Below are 20,635 nucleotides of genomic sequence, written 5' to 3' on the forward strand. Positions count from 1 at the left end.
TATAAAGTTGGGTATCCCTTCCTACTCTTGGCTTCCACTGTTCCCTTGCCCCTTGTCACACACTCTGTTTTCTGTTTCTCTGATGGGCTAGGCTGTCCAGCCCTCAGGCCTTTGCCTCTGCTCCCTCCCCCATCTGAAGACCTTTTCACTCTCTTTCTCTCAGCTGACTTGTGATTTCTCAGATCCCAGCTTAGGCAGGATGTCTCTCTACAACACGCATCTATATAGCACCACCAGGGTCTTACCTAGGAAGTAAGCACCAGCTTAGAAGGGAGAGGGTGTTTCTGTGGTCTGGGCTTCTAAATGGCTAGTAAGGCAACTTCTGCTACCAAAGTGCTCACCAAGCGTGATTAAAATGGCTGAGGCTTTGCTCCACAGGGGGTGATCAGGAAGGGAATGTCAGCACCCCAATGCACAGAAAGTGCCTAGCTTGGTTGGGTGTGTCTGATACATGCTCTGGTGGCTCCCTGGGCTATAACCATTTATCTTCTTATCTTAAGATAGAAATAAGCTTCTTGAGGGTAGGGCCTTGTCCACCTGCTGACTACTGGATCCCCAAGACATAGCACAGGATCTGAGGCATGTAGTCAAACACTTGTGAAATAATGGTGAATGAGTGAATTAATTCTAAGTCCTCATGTTAGAAGGAGGAAAAGGAGGGGGAGGGAGGAAGAGGAAGGAGGAGGGTCAGGGAAGAGAAAGGAGGAGAAGAAGGAGGAAGGAGGAGGAGGAAGGTCAGGGAGGATAGAGGAGGGAGAAGGAGAAAGGAGGAGGAAGAGGAGAGGGAGGAGGGGAGAAGAGAAAGGAGGAGGGTCAGGGAGAAAGAGAAAGGAAGAGAGTCAGGGAGGAGGATAGAGGAGGTACAAGGATAGAGGAGGAGGGTGGAGGAAGGAGGAGGAAGAACAGGAGGAGGGGGAGGAGAATAAGGAGGTGGCACCACTGACCTCCTTTCTGATGCTGAGCCTTGGGTTTGTCATCTGTTGGTGGAGTATGGGTGCTGTCACTCCACAGGCATTTATGAACTGAGGCCTCTTGTAACAAGACCCCATGACTCACCTTTTTAGACATGAATTTTCAGCATATGGAGATCAGAGTTGCATTTTAGCATCTCAGATCACATTTTACCTGCCTCCCTCTTCTCTGGATGACCTTTAGGAACTCAAACTCCTGACCTGCACTACAAGAGCTAAACAGGAAACCATCTCTGTCTCCCTTTATTGTATTACCTTCGATTCCCTCCTGTAGCCTCATCCTTCATTCAAGAAACATTTTGAGAACCCTTGGCACATTCTAGGCACCAGCCAGGCGCTAGGGGTCACAGATGCAGTCCTATTGTCTTGTAAGTCAGGCTGATGAGTGCCAAGGAACTGACCATTAAGGTAGAATGTGTTTGGGAAGAAAGGAAGCCAAGAAGACAGGAAAGATTTAGTGAGGCCTGGGATGGGCAGAAGGCTTCCTGAAGGAGGTGGCATTTTAGCTGGGTGGGTCTTACAGGGAAACAGACACATAGGCAGATGACTGAGGGGAAAGTCATTCTTACTGAGACAAGGGGCATCACAGGACAGGTCAGTGTAGTGGGGGGGGGGCGCGGGGAGTGATAGTGTAGTGAGGTGGGGGGGGCTTTGCAGTTGTAGGACTTGAGATGAGGCCTGAACCCCAGAGAGCCCTGTATACGTCAATGAGCTATTCAGAATAATCTTCTTATGCTGCAAAACCAAGGGAGGCTTGAGGAGGAGCTGCTGTGGGTAGGGTTGCTGTTTCCATCTCTTCCTGGGAGAATGAGGGGGATATGGGGAAAGGATCTCCCTTCCTACTTCCTGTGCTTTGGGGTGCTGACATTCCCCTTCTGGCCACCCTTTGCAGAACAAAAGCCTCAGCAATTCTAATCATGCTTGGTGAACACTTTGGGGCAGTTGCCTTACCAGCCTTTTAGAAACCTGGACCACAGGAACACCACCTCCCTTCTCAGAAGGTCCTCACTCCCCAAGTTAAGTCAGTCCTGAATCCAGGAACCAGCCAGTCCTACGACTTTTGCCCTGTCCTGGGTCAAATGATCCACACCTCTGTCCCAAGCTGGCTGTGACTACAGGAAGAAATTGAGGGTAGCTGACTCTAAAAGTGGTTATGCTGAGAATGAAATGTAATAATACCAAGTCCAGATGTATGCCTAGGTGGTGACTCTTAAATTTTGTCTTTTAATAGTTTAAAATTGAGATCACCGCTTAAAACGGGAAAGCGGGAGTGAGGGGTCGGTTTTGCTTGTGTTCCTTTTGGATAATCTCAAAGTTCCAGGCAACTTGACCTTTCTGGGCCTGTGTTCCCTTTGCTCATCTCTCTGGGCCCTTTCATTTCATACACAACCGACGTCAGCTGGGGCCCCAGCATGTTTCCTAGACTGCTCCAGCAGAAAGCCACACTTGCTTCCAAGGTGAGGGGAGCTAGGAGCTGGCACGTGCCCCTCCTCCCCCTTGGCCAGGAGGTCCAGGACAGGGCATCCCCGGCTGGCCTTGTCTGAGGACCCTAGGGCACAAGGCGGGCACTGAGAAAAGAGGCTCTGTGCAGAGAGAGGTTTTAATATCCTCCTGCCTTTAATAGCTTTCCCTGAGATGGAAACTTGGGTTGAAATGATTTGCAGCTCTCCAGATTTTTCTGAGTGTGTGTGTGTATTTGGGTTTATTTTTAGCCGCAGGGGTTCGTTCCTTGCCAAAAAAACCTGCTTAAATAAAACCAAGATTAATATTTTTACTTAACGGAAAGAGTTAGTCAGGACAGGCTTTGAACTGGAGACTCTCTATCTTGATTGGGAGTGCATCTTAACTGTCTGGCCATGGCTTCCACAGCAAGGAAAAAGCCCTTTGAAACTGACCTAGAGAAGTGCCCTCAGAGTAGGATGCAGGAAGGGCCTATTGTGAGACCTCGCCAAGGGGCATTCTTCCTCGAACAGGCTGCCCCTCCCTGTCCCCCTCATGTTCTCCAGGGCCCTCTTCCTGGAAAGGCGAGGTCCTGGCTCCCATCAGAGCCCCAGGACTCTGCCTCACTTCCAGCTCCTTCCGTAGACCCTCCCCACCAGATCTGGTCCAGGCTTCTGCTTCCTCTGGATTCAGATAAAGCAAACGGAGTCTCTCCTCTGGGATGGGCTGAGGCCGAGATCCGCTTCGGCCTCTAGGGGAGTTCCAGATGCCTCTCCCCATGGACAGACCTCCCCCCTCTTGTGCCATGCCAGCAATTTGTTCTTGCTCATACTGCTGTGTTTGCTATACTTGAATATCATTTACCTGTCTCCTTGCCTGCCTTTTTAAACTTGGCCCCTGAATTCCTCAGGGCCTCATTTATCTCCGCGTCTCTGTGAGCCTAGCACAGTACTCCATAAATGATTGTTGAACAGATGTTTATCTGGCCCTGTGAACTGAGAACTGCTATTATCCCCTTCTGATGGAATAAAGCTCAGAAAGACTTGGTCATAGGCCAGAGCTTACCCAGAGGAGTTATTTATCTAATTTTTTTTTTTTAATCACCCTCCACGTATGTGGCACTTCCCGCTTCATATATTCAGCATCTACATATTAGGGACTTGTTTTGTGCCTGGCTCTCTGGTTGCTCAGGCTATAGCTGTTAGTAAAACAAAGAACCTGCCCTCTGGTGAGGCTTGCATTCTAGTGAAAAGCACAGGGACATAGGCTATGTCAGATGACGGCCAGTGCTGTGGAGCACAGTAAGGCTGGCCAGGGGCTATAGGGAATGGATGAGGATGGGATATGGGGGATCGTGGAGGCCTCCTGACCAGGTGATATTCGAAAGAGGTGAGGGAGGGAGCCCTGTGGCCACTGAAGGGTGTTCCAGCGGGGGAACTTTAAGGGCAAAGGGGAGGTGAACAAGGGGTAGGGGGCTGGGGCCCAGAGCAGAGCAAGTTGCCGTTTCCAAAGGGCAGGAGGGTTAATAGGACTGGGGTGAGTGAGGGGCATTTTTAGGAGCTCAGTTTTGGATGGCTTGAGTTGGAAATGTCTTATTAGACCTCCAAGCATAAACGTATACTACGTGTAGACTTGTGTCGCGGATGTTCTGGGATGGAGGTTGCAAAAAGGGGAACTGCCAGTTGTACAGATGGTATAAAGCCACAAGCTGGGTATAAATGAGAGGAGGATGAGGAACCACCACTGCCTGGATTGAGCACCGTGGAGGTCATGGGTGGCATTGACGAAAGCTGCTTTGGTGGAGTGGAAGAGGGAGTTGAGGTCATGGCAAGAAGCTTTCAAGGTTGGCAATCATCACCCCAATTTGTAAGCCGGGATGGGAAGTGGCTTGCCCAGTGTTACACAGTGACAGGACAGTGACTGCATCCAGGTCTCACGTGCTCCATGCTTGTTCATTCCAGTGTATCATGGCCACTTCTCCAGGGGTTTGCTTGATCTGCCCTTTCAGCCTCGGAGTTTTTGTAGAGGGGCTTTTGGGGCTTGAGGTTGTGGTGACAAATGGGGTGGAAACCAGACAGATCCAGTTAGAGCCTTTAGGTCTCTGCCCTCCACTTAATCCCTAAGGCCCTTTTCTCAAACGTGGACATCATCAAAGCGTCCCCAAAGAGGCAGCAGGTAATTGAAAAGAACTCGGAAACGGGTCACCGGAGGTAGATATGAAAGATTCCCGAGGGGGGATGCTGAGTCGGGTCTCTTGCTGCCTTCCTCTGATTAGCACATTTAAGAGCCTACAAGTAATCACCGTCAGCAACATAACAGTATAGCATCTGTTTAGCTTCAGGGTTACAGCGTGCCTGTTTATATATACATTGTCTCATCTAATTAATCAGCCTAATTAACCTCAGACTCATGGTGTTGTGAGAAACCTCAGGGATCATCAGGTTTTGTGGTTTCTAAATTATTTTATTTTCTTCCTTAAAAGCTTGCTGAGGAGCATAGTATGCTAAACAGATGATATTCTGTTATATTGCTGACGGTGATTACTTACAGGTTCTTGTTACTAATCAGAGGGCACGTGTGTGACAGTGATTGGGACAGAGTAGTGGTGTGGTCCAAAGGATAGGGGGTCACTGGGGGCTTAGCAGGGGGCCTTCCTCCTAGGGACCAATCCTCCTCTCTGATCCTTAGCAGACCTGACAGGGTGTGGGGAGGTGGAGGAAATTACGAACTGGTTTTCAATCAGTACAAATCCCATGAAAAGGTTTTCAGGCAGTCTGCTTTCCTGGGAGACCCACCAACTTTTGTTCCACTAGGAAGCAAAACCAGCCTCAGGGGACTTGACTTCCTTTTCATAGTTGGAAACGGGGGACAACAATAGCCACTGCATAGAGTTATCATGAGAATAGAGCAGGATTGCATGCATGCACTGCTTGGCACACAGGAGGGGCTTTAAAAATGATGGTTGTTGTTATCAATGTGTTCTAGACCCTCCCTCTCCTCTACACTTACTGGTGTGATGCAACGAAATGCAGGGAGCTAATGGTTAATGAGTGGGTGGGCAGCTGGAGAAGCAAGAGAGCCTGACCCTGCCCTATTTGGACAGGCTAAAATGCAGCATCTCCATGGGGCACAGGACCAGGGAATTGCTTAGTGGGCTGAGCCAGATGGTCTGTGGGCCTGCCTTGCGGTGGGTCCCTTGCTTGTCTTTGTTAGGAGCTCTCGGCCTCAGAAAGGCCCTGTGGATGGCAACCAGGAAATAACCATCAAATGAGTATCAGAGATGTCCTGACCCCTCTTTCCCTGGAAGGAAAGTCCCAAGTCTGGGAAGGCAAGTGAGCCCACAGTGCAGGCCTTTCTGCTTACCTAGACCTTGCCTGCTAGGGTCCTGTCAGAAGAATGTTCCCCTCCCTGGGGTTGACACTAACAGTGACTTCTGCTTTTGGAGAAATTCGTTCTAGCTGCTGGCCAGGTGGGCCTTCCTTAGCCCTGCTATCCTCCTAAAAATCATACCTTAAGCTAGCAAAATCATTCTATAGGGCCTTCAGAGAGACAGGAATGGGAGTGTGTGTGTGTGGGGGGGGGGGTGCATGTGTGTGGCACTGGAAGTATCATACTCACTAGATGGCTGAATCACCTCCTCCACCGTGGGGAGGATTTGTAGTGTTCTCAACAGGATCCTAACATGGGTAGAATCCATAGTCTTAAGTTGGTATACATTAATTCAGTTAAGGGATCCTTGATCCAAAATCCAGCCAAACTTTCAGTTTTCCAACCTACTAGTAGGAAACTTCAACTCTCGGATCAGGGTAGAAATGTCTGGATTTGATTGAAGATGGTTGGATGGGGGGTAGTAGGAAAGGGTGAGGCAGGGGGTTTCTCATGGGTGTCTTGTCCCCCTCTGACTATGCTGATGAATAGCGGATGTGCAGTTTCTGGACACAGCAAGCAGTAAGCTGCAATAGAAGCCGCATCTTGTTTGCCACTGGAATTGTTTTTTTGCTCAAAACTTGTGCCACTTGTGGTCTACATTACTATGGATGGAGGTGGGGGCAGAGAGCACACAATTATATTTCTGGAAGGGAGGTGCCTTTTTTCTTTTGTTTTTGCAAGCTCTTACTAGCCCTCCCCACAAAAAAAATATTTAAAGAAAGAATATGATACAGAGATATTACCTTTACCCCTGGATCCTTAGATGTATGATATATTTAAAAGGGCCCTACATATGTTTATAGATCTATGTACCAATTACATAAGCACACATAGCCTGGTCAGTTTCTTGCTATAGACGTTAAGTGAAAATACTATTCACTCTGTTTTCCTTTGACCTCCATACCTCTGGAAGCCCAGGTTCCTTTCACAAGGGGAAATAAGAGGTTCCAAGACTGAGAGTCAGGCTGTTCGTCATTCCCCCCTTCTCTGACTGATGCCTTCATACCTTGGAGATTAGCCCTCTAGCCATGAACTTTTAAACTCTGTCTTCCCACTAGGTGTGCTCTGTGGAGGTAGGAAACGGGACTTCTATTTCTCATCATCACCCCGCCAGCACACCAACCCAGCTCACGCCCATGTTGGTTTGGCTGCTGGGGGACGCTGGGTAGACGGTGTGGGGCCATGTTCTAGCCTGAAGGAGCATAAAGAAAACCTGTGTCTAGCTCAGCCCCTCTATAAATCTGGCTTCCAGCCACTACACCAAGGTGGCAGAAACGGCCCACATGCTGCCAGCTCTAAGTTTGGAAACTGTCTTCTGTTGTTGTTGGAGAACCGTGACCTCCCACACCTCCCCTGTCCACTGTGGCCCCCAGGCCAGCGAATACCTTGGAAGCACCCTTAATGCCAAACAAGAAAGTACAAAATAGCACACATTTGCATTGCAGAGAGAGAAACTGAAGCAAATAAAGACATGTTCATTCATAGACCTAATAGGCAGATTTGAGGTTGGCTGGTGTTTTTACTGTGGAAGAACTTTGTGGATCTCTTTGGGAGAGCAGAAAGTTACTTAATTTTAGTCCAGTGGGTGCAGTTTTGTTTTTATAAAGAAAACACTGGTGTGGTCTCTGTGCTGGGCCTTTTCTGCTTGTCTTTCTGGACCATAACCATGTGATCTCATTTGGTCCTGGTTGGCTGCTGTTGGATTACATGTGGGTGATGAGATAGGATAGGTACCTGCGATGAGGTGGGTACTCCAGACTTAAAAACACCTTGTACGTTTGTTCTGACCAGTTTATGTGTGTCCACCCACATCTCCATGAAGTTCTGCATGGCATCTTGAGGGGCTTGCCTTTCTTCCCATCCCAGAGAGAACCCCTAGGCCTTTGCTTACAGTGTATGTTAGAAGCTGAAGATGCTCAGATAGACAAAGAACAACAGAAGTCACAGTGGTGGTGGTGGTGGTACTGTAACAGCAATGACAGCAGACACACTGTTCTCAGTGTTTGTACTTAACCCTCACAGCATGAGGGTTAGGAGGAAGTGTTATAGATTAAGAAATGAAGGCCCGGAAGGGTTTAATGACTTCCCTAAGGCCATGCAGCACCAGTGCTGGGATTTGAACTCAGGGCAGTCAGGCTCCAGAGCCCTGGCTGTTCAGTGCTTTGTCATATTGCTGCTCCACTAGAATTAAGTATATCACTTGTAAGCCACATAATGGGCATTGGGCCAAGACAATCAGAAATATTTAGGCGAAAAGAGGTGGGGAGGGCAGTCCACAGGGGTTTGCCTGAGGCCACACGGTAATGGTGGAATTGAAATGTGGCTTCCTGACTGCAAAAACTTACTCCCTTTTCAAAGAACTATTCTCAGATGAAAATGTTCCAAGCTCAGGCCATTTCAGGGTAAGGAAGGAACTGGCTCACTGTGTGTGCAGAAGCTTCCAGAAGTACCTACCTTTATGGGACAGGTCTGCTTATGACGTGTTATGTCTAAATGAAGTCAAGCCATTTTTTTTTAAATTTATTATTTTTTTCAATGTTTATTTATTTTTTTTGGGACAGAGAGAGACAGAGCATGAACGGGGGAGGGGCAGAGAGAGAGGGAGACACAGAATCGGAAACAGGATCCAGGCTCCAAGCCATAGCCCAGAGCCCGACGCGGGGCTCGAACTCATGGACCGTGAGATCGTGACCTGGCTGAAGTCGGACGCTTAACCGACTGCACCACCCAGGCGCCCAAAGTCAAGCCATTTTTGAGCCAGGAAAGGGTAGACGTTACTATTTAAAGGAGCCCCTTTTGCTATTTCTCCTCCCCTAAGGCAAAGACTCACTTGCTAGTTTACCTTCTGTGTTAATGAAGCCGGAGAAGGTGGAACCAAATCAATTCAGGAAGAATCAATAGTAAAGTCCTGGCAGATATGCTTTCTGCCCAACAGTTAAGCTGTTACAACCTGACTGTGGGAGTTACTGTAGAGGAAATAGTCCCTGGGCCTCTGGGAGGCTGGCTCCCTGCCGAGGATGCTGCAACAAAGTTAGACACAGAGGTGGAAGCAGAATCTTGAGGGAGCTTGGCCTGGGATCTTGCCAACCTCTTATTTTACAGCAGACTTGGAAACAGACACTCGCCTCCTCCCACTGCCTCAGCTAAATTGCTAACTTTGCCAATGGGCTCTGTGTTTTACCCTCCCTGGCAAGAAGGTCTAGAGGGTCTGTTGGTTCATCTGGGTCCTGACATCACGTCTGACTGGGAGAGAAGGATCCAAATTCGTTTGGGGAGGAACAGGACAGAATCCAGTTGAGATGGGGGAGACTGGTCCCTAATAAAGGTGTTTTGTTTTATTTTGTTTTAACTTAAGAGATTAGAGTCCAATGAATTGAGAAACACTGTGGGACATCCAAAATGGAGGATAATGGAACTACCAGAATGGGCAGGGCTGTGTGTGTGTGTGTCTGTGAAAGGTATTCTGCTTAACAGACATTTACTGAGTGCTTATTTTTTGGGGGGCTAAGTACAACTGGAGATAAGAAAGAGTGACAGGATCTTAGGGCTGAAAGGTTCAATTTGTGGCTCAACGCATGGCTGCTAATGTGTGCAAAATCCATTCCATCCTGGGCAAGGTCGTAGCATGAGAGCATCCAGACTCCCTTGATGGAGACACTCTCTGTCCCTATGGAAGCTTCCCCATCTCTTGTTGCCAGTTTTGTTACTAGAGAACATTTTTGGTTGAGTCAATGAATACAACTTCTCTGCAATTTCTGCAGTGTCTTTAAGATCTCTCCATTTATTCCTCCATGTGCCCATTCTATAAATACTTTAAGACAGCTTTTGGGTACTTCTTCACTTAAAATATAAAGAGCACACACAGCCTCTTATAATCTCAAAGTAAATCCCTTCCCTCTCTGTGTTCTCAAGGCATGTAGTAAATGCCTCTCTTCCAGCCTTCCTCACACTGGGTCTGTCTAATTGTTTTCTTGTTCATAGTCAATTAATATTTACTGAGCAACTCCTTTCTGCCAGACATTGTACTAAGAAATTTCAGAAGATCTTTTGTTGAATCCTCATTCCAATTCTTCAATGTAGGTAGAGTCACACTCTCTTTACAGAGGAGAAAATTGGGGTTCAGTAAAGGAGGTGGCTTCCCTTCCCTGTCTTCTTGTCTGTATAATGTGGATGCTAATACTGTCCCTGTAAGGCAGTCATGAAGAGTAAATAAATGAGGTGTACTACTGCACATAGTCAGTGTGTGACAAATGGGAGTGACTTCTAATGGCAGCAATCCTTCCATGGTCAGCCCATTCCGCTTTTGGTGATGATGATGATGATGATATTAATCATGTTTATGTAGCATACACCAAGTCTGAGACACAGTGCTGAGTTTCATGTGCATCATTTTACCTAATCCTTTCAATTAAAGAGATTGGTACCATTATCATCCTAGCGTTACAAAAGAGGAAATTGGAGGCCAGAAACAAAGTTACTTATCCACAGTCCTAATAGCCATAAAAGCAGAGCTGGGGTTAGAACAGTTCGGTTGGCTCCTGGGCACTCCCTTTTCCCATATGCTGCATCCCTCACCACATCCTAACTGTGCCATGCCATCTAAGTGCTGGGTACACAGGGCCCGCTCAGAATGCTGACTGGGCATGGAAGGAGGCTGGGTGCACATGCATTGCAACCCTGCAGGCATGTCAGGACATGCAGAGGAAGAGCCCCAAAGGAGACAGCACTCAGAAAGATGCGTTGGTAGGAGAGAATAGGTCTGGGAGACCATGCAATGCTTAGATGGACAGTGGAGGAAAGGCAAGAGACTTTAACAAGAGAAGTAGATTTTCGATTATGGTGAAACCACAGAGTCAAGAAACTCCTCCAGGAGTGAGTGCAGCCTAGGAATTTCCAGGGTCGGCAATTGTGAACATTTGGGATAATTAACTTGAATGATGACTGCCTGCCTTCTTTCCTCCATTCCTCTCCCACCCCCCAGTGTCTCTCATCTGAATTCTTGCTTTTATAAACACAATCATCTATTCAACTTGGCCCAGAGGTAAGAAAGCAATTCCAGGCACCCTGGGGGTTGGATGGCCCAACCTGAGACATGGTCCCTGATGTGGTTCAAGCCTCCCTAACCTCATTCCTGTCTGCGTCTTGCCTTTTTCTGCAGTGATCCGGGCCAAGGTGGTAGGGAAGAAGTTGGTGAAGGAGGGGCCCTTTGGCACGCTGGTCTACACCATCAAACAGATGAAGGTGAGTGACAGAAGCCCGTACCAGGAGAGTTCCTGGGTTGTTGTGTGTTTTTTTTGCCAGAAGAGTCCTGGCCAGGGGAGGCAGGGTGGGTGTATGTAGCCCCTCCCCACTGCTGGAGAGGGTGTTGCTAAGGCAGAAGAAAGGGATGGGTAGGAGGTGAGGGCAGCGATGGGGGGTGGCTGCTTCACCCTAGGGCCAGCACAGGTGGAGTCCCTCAGAGGCCATTGTTAAGAGGCTCCACTCTGGAACCACACGGCAGAAAGCCTTGTTCCCTGGCAACTGTGAGACCTTGGCCAAGTCACTGCCCCTCTCTGGGCATTGGTCTTTCCATCTGTAAAATGAGGGGATGTGACTAGCTTGTCTTATGGGTTCTTCTGAGCTCTGACTTTTGAGTTTCAAAAGTTCCTACCAGTCTTATGCAGTTGCTGAGGTTACAACTTATGTTTAAGTCCTCGAATCTTTACACTGAACTTCTGCTGATCACAGGAACCTTATCCTGGTGTAGGAATTGCCCCTGCTTTCCCTATTTTCCCAGATCATGCCTCCCAGCTGGTTACCACTGTTTATTAAGCATCCTCCTATAACTGAACATATTCCTGAGCATATTTGCACCATGAAGCACACTAAGGAGGTCCATCTTAACAAAAAGAACATCAGATTTGAAACCTACAGAACTTGCTTCCTTGTCTCAGCTCCACTCCTGACTAGCCTGCTTCCCTTAGAACCACCCTTTCCTGGGCTTCAGTTTTGCCATCTGTTAACAGTGTGGGGTTGGGCTAGGTTCCCCTAAGAGCTCTTCCAACTCAGGCATTTCAGGATTCTAAGTGCCCTGGGACACTGGTGGTATTACATCTAAGGAGGAGCTGCTTTGGGTGCCACAAGGGGGTACTTATGTCTGCCTTCGCAGAGAGGGCTGGTGGCACTTACCCTGAAGAGCACAGCTGGTCCACCACCCCACCTTTGTAAGCACCTCCCTATGTGCAGCACTCTGTGTCAGGAGCCTTGGAAGCCACGAGAAAGATGGGGTTCCCATGTTTAGGAAGTATAGTCAGGCTGGGAGAGAAGACACATGTGCGTGACTAAGCACCCCATGTTCAAGGTGGGGTGTGCTCAGGTCCAAGGGGACTGCCAGCCCTTTTACTCACTGCCCATATTTGCGTCCTCAAAAACTAGAGCAGGACCAGACTCGCATCAGGGACTTGGTGGATGTTTATCCATCTAATGGAGAAATGAGGGTGGGACTCTACTGGCCTGAAAACTCCCCAGAGGAGACAAGCCTTTGAGCCCCAGGGTAGAACTGAATGAGAGTAGTGATAGCCTGTGGGTGGTACCCAACCATTCTGGAGGCAGACCTCCAGGCCTCGTTATTCCTGCGTCCTGAGGCCTCAGGTTTGATGTACTAAGTTTGTGGAACCTGTTGCTTTCGATTCAACTTTGGAAACATCCACAGCCTTCTGGTTATGTAATGTCCAGAGTCAGCCCTGGCTAGGTGCCCTTGGCTGCCCAAGCCTGGTCATGGGACCAGCTTATGTCTTCAGATGGCCATGGGGAGAGAAGAGTGTGGAGGGGGGGAAACCAACGAGATCAACAACAACCAAAGAAACCCCCACTGTACAGCCCCCGGCAGCCAGTGAGCAAACGCCGAAGCATGTTAGGCAAAGCAGAGGTTCAGGAAACACCCCCCTCCTGCTCTGGAACAATCCATCACATTGTGGACGCTCTGTGGCCAGCAGATCTGAGGGAAAAGCTGGGAGGCAGTGGTTCCTAAGCTTGCCCAGCTTCCCCACTTCCTTCAGGGCCCGGATGCCAGGGTGATGAGAGGCCCTTCCTGTGGGCAAAATGTCCCACTTCCCCCTGGCTGGTGCCAGGCCGGCCTCTGCGGGGTGTTCAGAGGCCAAGTTACATTTGTTCACCCTTCAGCTTCAGAGCACACACTCACTCCCGGGCTGGTGGCGTCACACTGTCCGTTCACTATCCTTCACCCAGGTTCATGGAACCAGGGTGCTAGACATGGGAAAGCAAAATTCCTTGTTTTACTTCTGACACAGGCTCAGAGGGGAAATGACTTGCCCAGTCATGCATTTAATTAAAGACAGATCTGGTTCCCAAGCTAAGGTGTTGGGATTCCTTCCCAATCCTGTGTGTTCTTTACATGACTCCTCAAATCTCCCTGCCATGTCGCTTTGATCATTGATCACTGTCTAATGCCTTTTCATTAACTCTGCCCCTCCTACAAGCCCAATATTAGATTACTCCTGGAAGGGTCATTGCCCTTCTATCCTGAGAGGCCACTGAATTCTGCTGGTCTCCAGGTAGCAGTTGGCTAATCAGGTGTGGGATGTAGGAACTGGAGTAGTTCATCCAATTGGCCCTCCCCGCTCCCCTTGCCTTCTCACCTCTCTCTGTGCTGAACACTATGCTTCAGGCCTGGGATAGAAAGATAATGTTTGTTATAACGAAAATAAGACTCTATTCAAATAACATGTTTTGAGCATTTACTATGTACCCGGCATTCTGCTAAGCCTTTGCATGGATCAGTCCTCACAACAGCCCTGTGAAGCAGACACACATTATTCTCTGTTTTACAGGTGAGATAACTGAGACTTAGAAAGGTCATGTAATAGTCAAGTTCATACCACTAGAAAGTGGCAGACTGGAGGGAAGCTATAGAGCCTTTGCCAACAAGGAGATTATAGAACAGCCGAGCTGCATTCATCACTCCTGCCCACCCCCACCCCAGTTGTATGTAGTTCCCCCAGGGAACAAAAAGACGTTAGCTTGGCTTTGTCGTTTATCTTCCAGCAGTGTAGCTCTTGACTTGCAACATCCTGCAAAGGGTGTACTGAAAACTCTTTGTAGGAGGGAAGGAGGAGAGGCCAGGGAGGCGAGCCTGCATGAGTTTTGGCACTGGTCCCTGGGTGGCTTTGTTCTAGTGGATTAGAGAGTCTACCCCAGAGAGTCAGACGGGGTGAGCCAGGGCTCCCTTAGAGCAGGACTGAAGGAACTCTGAGAACGTGAGAATTTGAGCCATCCTGTCTAACCTCTCTCTTCTGTCTCAGAGTTCCCACCCCCTCCCCTGGAACTTCTTACACAGATGAAAGGCAGGCAGACCCTCTCTCATATGCTAATTCCAGAACCTCTGGTCCCACTTTGCAGGCCCCTCTTGAGTGTGCAGAGACCCACAGGTGTGTGTGTGGGGGAGCATTTGAATGTTAAGGGGGCTTACTGCAAGCCTAAGGTTGGAGATTAGCTGGAGCAGAGGCACTGGGCTGCAGTGCAAAGGTGGAAGTTTCCAGAATTGGTCGTTCTAATCTATAGGGACCTTATCTCCCATCAGGACCATGAGAAAGCGGTCTGCTTTGCCAGGAGCTGCAGTCTGTACAGTGGAGACATGCTCCCAGGCTGGCGCGGCGGGGGACAACACGTGGGGAACATTATGTCCCAGCTGGTCCCGGGAGGGTCCCATGGGGAGGCCCACTGGTCATGTGCTTTGCATGTCCTGACTCTGGGCAGGACAGATTTGCTGGGCAATTGGAATGCTTGGCCCCTGGGGACTTCCTTCCTTCAGTGGTCTGTCTAATCAAATGAGCACTATAGCAAGGTCTCGCCTTTGAAGCTCCAGCTGGAAGCCTCTCTGACCCTCCAGCCCACAGGGAACTGTTCTCTTCTCAATGCCTGTAACTCTTTCTGGTCTGGGTCTCTCGTCCAGCCCTCAGCAGAGACTGCCTGCGTTGTCATGTGCTCTGCCCCCCCACCCCTTGCTAGACAGCCTGTTCTGTAAGAGAAAGGCTGTACACTTGGTATCTCAGTCAAGTATCTAATGTCTCTGAAACTCAGGTTCTTGGTCTGCAAAGGAGAATAAGTTGTGGGTTGAAAGGAGTTCATGATGTAAGACAGCACCCAGCACAGTTCTCATCTCTGGCAGCCAAGCCAGAATTATTTGACATAGTGATGACATTTCATGCTGTCAATGTAGAGTGAAGAGCAGGCATTCCATAAGAAATACTCAAAGCCCCCCAGATCCAGAAACTTCTTTCTTACATTATTTGTCTCTTTACCCCAAAGGAAGCTAACTTCTTAGAACTTTTGTGTACATACTACCAAGAGGGGAGGCCCAGAGGCTCATGGAGTCCAATGTGGTGTGTGTCTACACACAATAGAACATTATTCAGCCTTAAAAAAGGACATCTTTTCATTTTGACAACGTGGATGAACCTGGAGGACATTACGCTAAGTGAAATAAGCCAGACACAGAAAGACAAATAGAGCATAATCTCACTTTTATGTGGAATCTAAAAAAGCTGAACTCACAGTTGAACCTCTCACAGAAGCAGAGTAGAATGCTGGTCACTAGGGGCTGGGGGTTGGTGGAGATGAGGAAAAATGTTGGTTAAAGGGTACAGACTTTCCGTTCTGTAGAATGAATAAGTTCTGGAGATCTGAAGTACAGCATGGTGACTGTAGTTAATAATACCAGATTGAGGGGCACCTGGGTGGCTCAGTCGGTTAAGTGACTGACTCTTAGTTTCAGCTCAGGTCACGATCTCATGTTTTCCTGGGTTCAAGCCCCACATCGGGCTCTGTGTTGCCAGTGTGGAGACTGCTTGGGATTTTCTCTCTCCCCCTTTCTCTCTCACCATCGCTGCCTCTGTCTCTCCCAAAGTAAATAAATGTTAAAAATAATAATAGCAATACCAGATTGAATACTAGAAATTTGCTAAGAAAACAGATCTTAAGTGTTCTCACACACACACAAAAGGTAACTATGGGAGGTGAGGGATGTGTTAATTATCCTGATTGTGGTAACCATTTCACAATGTATACATATATCAAAACAGCCTGTTGTATACCTTAAATATATGCATTTTTATTTGTTGATCATACCTCACTAAAGCTGGAGAGAGAGAGAGAGAAAGAAAGAGAGAGAGAGAGAGAAAAAAAAAACAACCTGCCTAGTCTGAAGTTCAATCCAGCTTTAAATCTCTGCTTTAAAAGATAAGGTTGGGCAAAGAGCCATGGAAAGAAGAGGAACAAACCTTTCCCTCTGCTGATAGAAATTTCAGTAGAACTAGTTTTAAGCTAACTTTTAGTGAATAATGTGCTCCAAGCACTATTCTAAGTCGTTTAATTCTCAAAAACATTTTATGGAGTAATACGTTACCCCATTTTACAGGTGAAGAAACTGAGACCCAAAGAGGTAAAGTAGCTTTCCAAGTGGCTAATAAGTGGCAGAGACAAGAATCAGACTGGCTGTCTGTCTCCAGAACCAGAGTTTACCATTAACCCTCCAGCGCTTTGACTGGATTTGATTACCTAATTTAACATCTTTTCCAATTCTGAGATTCTCTGATTCTCTGATTGCAGGACACTACAAATGTATTACAGTCTTCCTAAATTTGTCAAACCAATTCTCAGTCTCTATGCATATAGACCTAATGATACTTTCGGGATCGAAAAGTATAATGATGGGATCATTATAAAGAAAAGATAACGAAATGAGTACCATCTGCCTTTACCATATTGTCACACTCAAAAGTGACGCTAAGTGGCAGTGCTGTGTCTGTCAGACCCAATCACTTACGATGTATTAAAGTTCTGATACTGCATGCAAGTGCTACAAGCCCTGTTAAAATCAAGATTCCTTCAAATTCCAAAGTAGTGAGAACTGAGCAGCTGAAGTCACTGGACCCTAGACAGGGACTGATCCTCACTCATAAAGCAGAAAGGAGATGAAGGGGAAATACCAACAAGGATGTACTGAGGCTCTGATGGCCTTGGGTCTGCAATATCTCAGAGCGAGGACTAAGTTGAAACATTTGCCAGGAACTCAAGGAACATCCACACCAGAGGAGAAGCTGATGGGCACAGAGGGAGTGCAGGGAATGTTCTTGGAAGGCCACACTGGATGGCATGCACACAGCAGTGCTCTTAAGCATGGTTCCTGTTAAAGCCAGAGAGGCACCATCCATCACTGAGGAAGTGGGGGGTACGATCTGACCCGCCCCTGCTCCCCCGCGGCATAATTGAAAACTGAGTGTGGACAGCACTTCTCACAGTGCTTGGCTGCGTTTCCTCGTTCAGCTGGTGAGCCTCTCGGGAGAAGAGGGCTAAAAGAGAGGCCAGGTAAATTAAAACCATCTGCACTGATGGTTGCACACAATTAGGGCAGCGTTCCCCTTAAAAAGGCAGAGGCTCCCAAACTCTGTGGGTCCAACAGACACTCTATGATGGTGGAGGTCCTCGTGGACCACCTACCCCCACCATCCAGTCCCCACTTAATAGAAAATAAGGAGAAAACCCGGCCCATTAGTACAAATGGGAGGCACTTAGATGAGACACCAATGAGGCGATGTCTAGCTCTTTATTAATTACCATAAGTAAATTAATAATGCATGCCAGGAGCTAAAGGAGAGATGTTGTCCTGTTGTAAACCCCTGGAGACCACCAGCCATCCAGGGCCTGTGTGCTCTGAGAGCTGGGAGGATAATGGGATTGGGCAACACCTCGCTGCCCCCTTCTACCTTCACCCACTCACACAGTTAACAGAGATTCCTTGACAGATCTGAACCCACGTAAGACTCGTGGCCATGACCTGGAATCACCAAGTGGGTCCAGCCTCGTTATGGTCATACCAGTGGCTCTGAGCACATGCACATAAAGGAGGTGCAACAGCCATAAATAGCATTTGCCTGTATCAGAGGCCCTTGGGCATGACTCTGTGAGGCCACAGGAAGAGAGACCATAGGATAATGGTTAAGAGCATGGGCTCTGGAGCAGATGTGCCCATCTGGAGTCCTGCTTCTGCCATTTGCCAACCATAAGGCCTTAGATTAGCCACTTAACCTGCCTGGGGCCCAGGATCCTCACCTATAAAATGGGCATAAATAGTTCCTGTCTCATGGGAATGTTATGGGGGTTAATATTAGAGTGGGATTTCTCAACTTTGGTACCACTGATATTTGGGGACAGATAACTCTGCTGCAGGGGCTATCCCATGCATTACAGGATATTTAAGAGCATTCCGGGCCTCTTCCCACAGATGCCGGTAGCAGCCACACCCCCTCCCGTTTGTGACAATCAAAAATGTCTCCAGACACTGTCAGATGTCTCCTGAGGTGGGGATAAAACTGCCTCCAGTTGAGAACCGCCGTCTTAGAGGATGTTGTAGATAAAAATGGCCAAATATCACCATTTTCATACAGTTCAACTTAACAATTATAAAGTGTTTAGTTTAAAAATCTAGAAATTTTGTATACATGTTTATAGGCTTTGCCTGGGGTAAAGGAAACCAGTGCTTTCAACAGATGCTCAGAAAGATAAAAGCATGGAGAACCCTGGGCCTGAGTTCAACTTCCACCAACCAAACACGATTTCTGAGTCCTTGTCTGTAAAATGGGTACAAGAATGCCTACCTCTTTGGGTTCTTAGGAGGAGACAGTGAGGGGAATGTAAATGGAATGCTTTTATACACTGAAAAATGTCATAGAGATGTCATCAGAATGCTGGCCATCTGCCTTTTCGGCACGTGGGGGTCAAGGTTGGTGAGGTGGGCAAGGACCCCTTTCACAGCAAATTGCATGGATTTCTAGAAAGGTTTGGGATCTGAGAAAAGCATATGTCTGGTGCCGTGCTGTGGGTGTGTTAAAACGGGAGGTGTGACTGGCTGTATGGGAAGGTTTCTCCAGGATGGCACCACCGTGGCTCAGACAAGAGGAGGAGAAATGGCTGGGGAGGTCAGTGGCCACACGATGGTGGATTAAGGGAGTCAGATTCCCATAGAACAAATGACAGCAGGCTCTCCGAGCCCTGGTCCTGCTCTCATGACGTTCCTTCTGCCCACAGATGTACCGAGGCTTCACCAAGATGCCCCACGTGCAGTACATCCACACAGAAGCTTCTGAAAGTCTCTGTGGCCTCAAGCTAGAAGTCAACAAGTACCAGTACCTGCTGACAGGTAACAGCCAACTCTAGCATTTAGGTCAGGGTATGGCCAAAGTCCAGCAGTCCCTCACTTCAGAAGGCTAGAGAAGGAGTGATTGACCCAGAGGTGTCCTTAGGACTTTGGCTTTTCACCTAATGAATTATAAGGACTGTCTGGTGTTGAGTGCACTTGGCTTGGCCTATGGTAGGAGCTCAAGGCTCTACACTGAGCTGGGTTTTAGTGTGGACGCCACCACTGGCCCTGTGATGGAAACGGAGTTTTGTCTAGTTTGACACATTCTCAGCTTTACTATATAAATCAAAAGGGATTGCTAGGACCTGTTCCTCTATACCCCCACAGTCAACCTATTTATTAGGTCTGTTTGTGAAAGTTACCCACCTACAGGCAGTCAGTGTAGGAAAGGAAAAAACAACAAAACCAAGAAACCACTGATGGGGACGGGAAGGGTTGATCTCCGTCCCAACTCTAGGGCTTCATGGGTTTAAGAAGCAAGTCATTTAACCTCTCTGAGCTTTGTTTTCCCCACCTGGGAAATGGGGACACAGTTTTCCCTAAAACGTATCAGGAAGGATGAAGTAAAATCACAGGATTGGAAAGTATTTAGCCCAGTACCTGGTCTAAGGTGGGTTCTCCGTAGGTGAGAATTCTTTCTCACCAGCCCTGTGGCTGGGCTCTGGACACAACAACTCTCCTCTTGTCCTCTTTCCTCCTCTAGGCCGCGTCTACGATGGTAAGATGTACACAGGACTGTGCAACTTCGTGGAGAGGTGGGACCAGCTCACCCTCTCCCAGCGCAAGGGGCTCAACTACCGGTATCACCTGGGTTGTAACTGCAAGGTAATCCCTGGAGAGGGCAGGCAGGGGAGGTGCTGGCTCACGGCCCCCAGAAACATCAGTTCCTGCTGTACTGGGCACTAGGCCCTTGTGCTGAGAAGGGTCTGCGTGTCGGGCCAGAGCGGAAGGTCGGGTGTGAACAGGGGTGGTGAGGAATGTTGCCCCCTGGCTGAGTGGTGAAGAAGGTGGGGGAAGAATGCCTTTCTGCTATAATCTGCCCACCCGAGGCTGCCCACTTGGCAGCAGCTGGGGCATGAGGACTCTTCAGTGTCCCTGGCCTCTCCTGTGGCTCAAGGTTGTGGCAGGTACCAGATCCTTATAGTGGCAGGTCCTGCAAGCAGTCCCAAGTGAGTTCACCAGGGCAGCTGCCTCACTGATGGGCAAGCTGGCACAGGACTACTGATACCAAATGCTGCGGAAGGTCTAACCAGGGCCAATTCCTTGACTCAAGCGCAGAGTTCATGGCACACAGCCTGCCTGCTGTGGGAGGGAGCTGGGCAGTTCTCTCACTGAATTCTCACAACTTTGTGTAGTGTTTATTACTACTATGCTCATTTTGCAGATAAGAAAATAGAGGCTCAGGGAGCTTAAGTAACAAGCCCTAGGTCACACAGCTCCCCGATTTCACACAGCTCATGTGATTTCTAGTCGATGGCAGCTAGATGCCCAAAGTTTATGCTTTAATCTTTCTAATTCCTCAATTTCCACAACAGCTGAGATCTCTCATCCTTGCTTGTTACCACTTGAGAAAGAAGAGTTTTCTCAAATGTGTAGTTCC

At 48.3% G+C, this 20,635-nt stretch overlaps 2 protein-coding genes across 3 annotated transcripts in view; one reads left to right on the forward strand and one right to left on the reverse strand.

Annotated features, from left to right (window-relative positions):
• Nucleotides 1-20,635, reverse strand: part of SYN3 (synapsin III) — a 465,836-nt gene that overhangs the window by 280,756 nt on the left and 164,445 nt on the right. The gene's annotated exons all lie outside the window — the stretch shown is intronic.
• TIMP3 (TIMP metallopeptidase inhibitor 3) overlaps nucleotides 1-20,635 on the forward strand; it is a 59,712-nt gene that overhangs the window by 34,838 nt on the left and 4,239 nt on the right. The window contains exons 2-4 of the mRNA XM_003989216.6: nucleotides 10,999-11,081; nucleotides 18,924-19,035; nucleotides 19,739-19,860. Coding sequence (XP_003989265.1) covers nucleotides 10,999-11,081; nucleotides 18,924-19,035; nucleotides 19,739-19,860 — 317 coding nt within the window. The remainder of the gene's footprint in view (nucleotides 1-10,998; nucleotides 11,082-18,923; nucleotides 19,036-19,738; nucleotides 19,861-20,635) is intronic.

This window comes from Felis catus, chromosome B4, assembly GCF_018350175.1.
Source record: "Felis catus isolate Fca126 chromosome B4, F.catus_Fca126_mat1.0, whole genome shotgun sequence".
In the NCBI taxonomy this organism is placed as follows: domain Eukaryota; kingdom Metazoa; phylum Chordata; class Mammalia; order Carnivora; family Felidae; genus Felis; species Felis catus.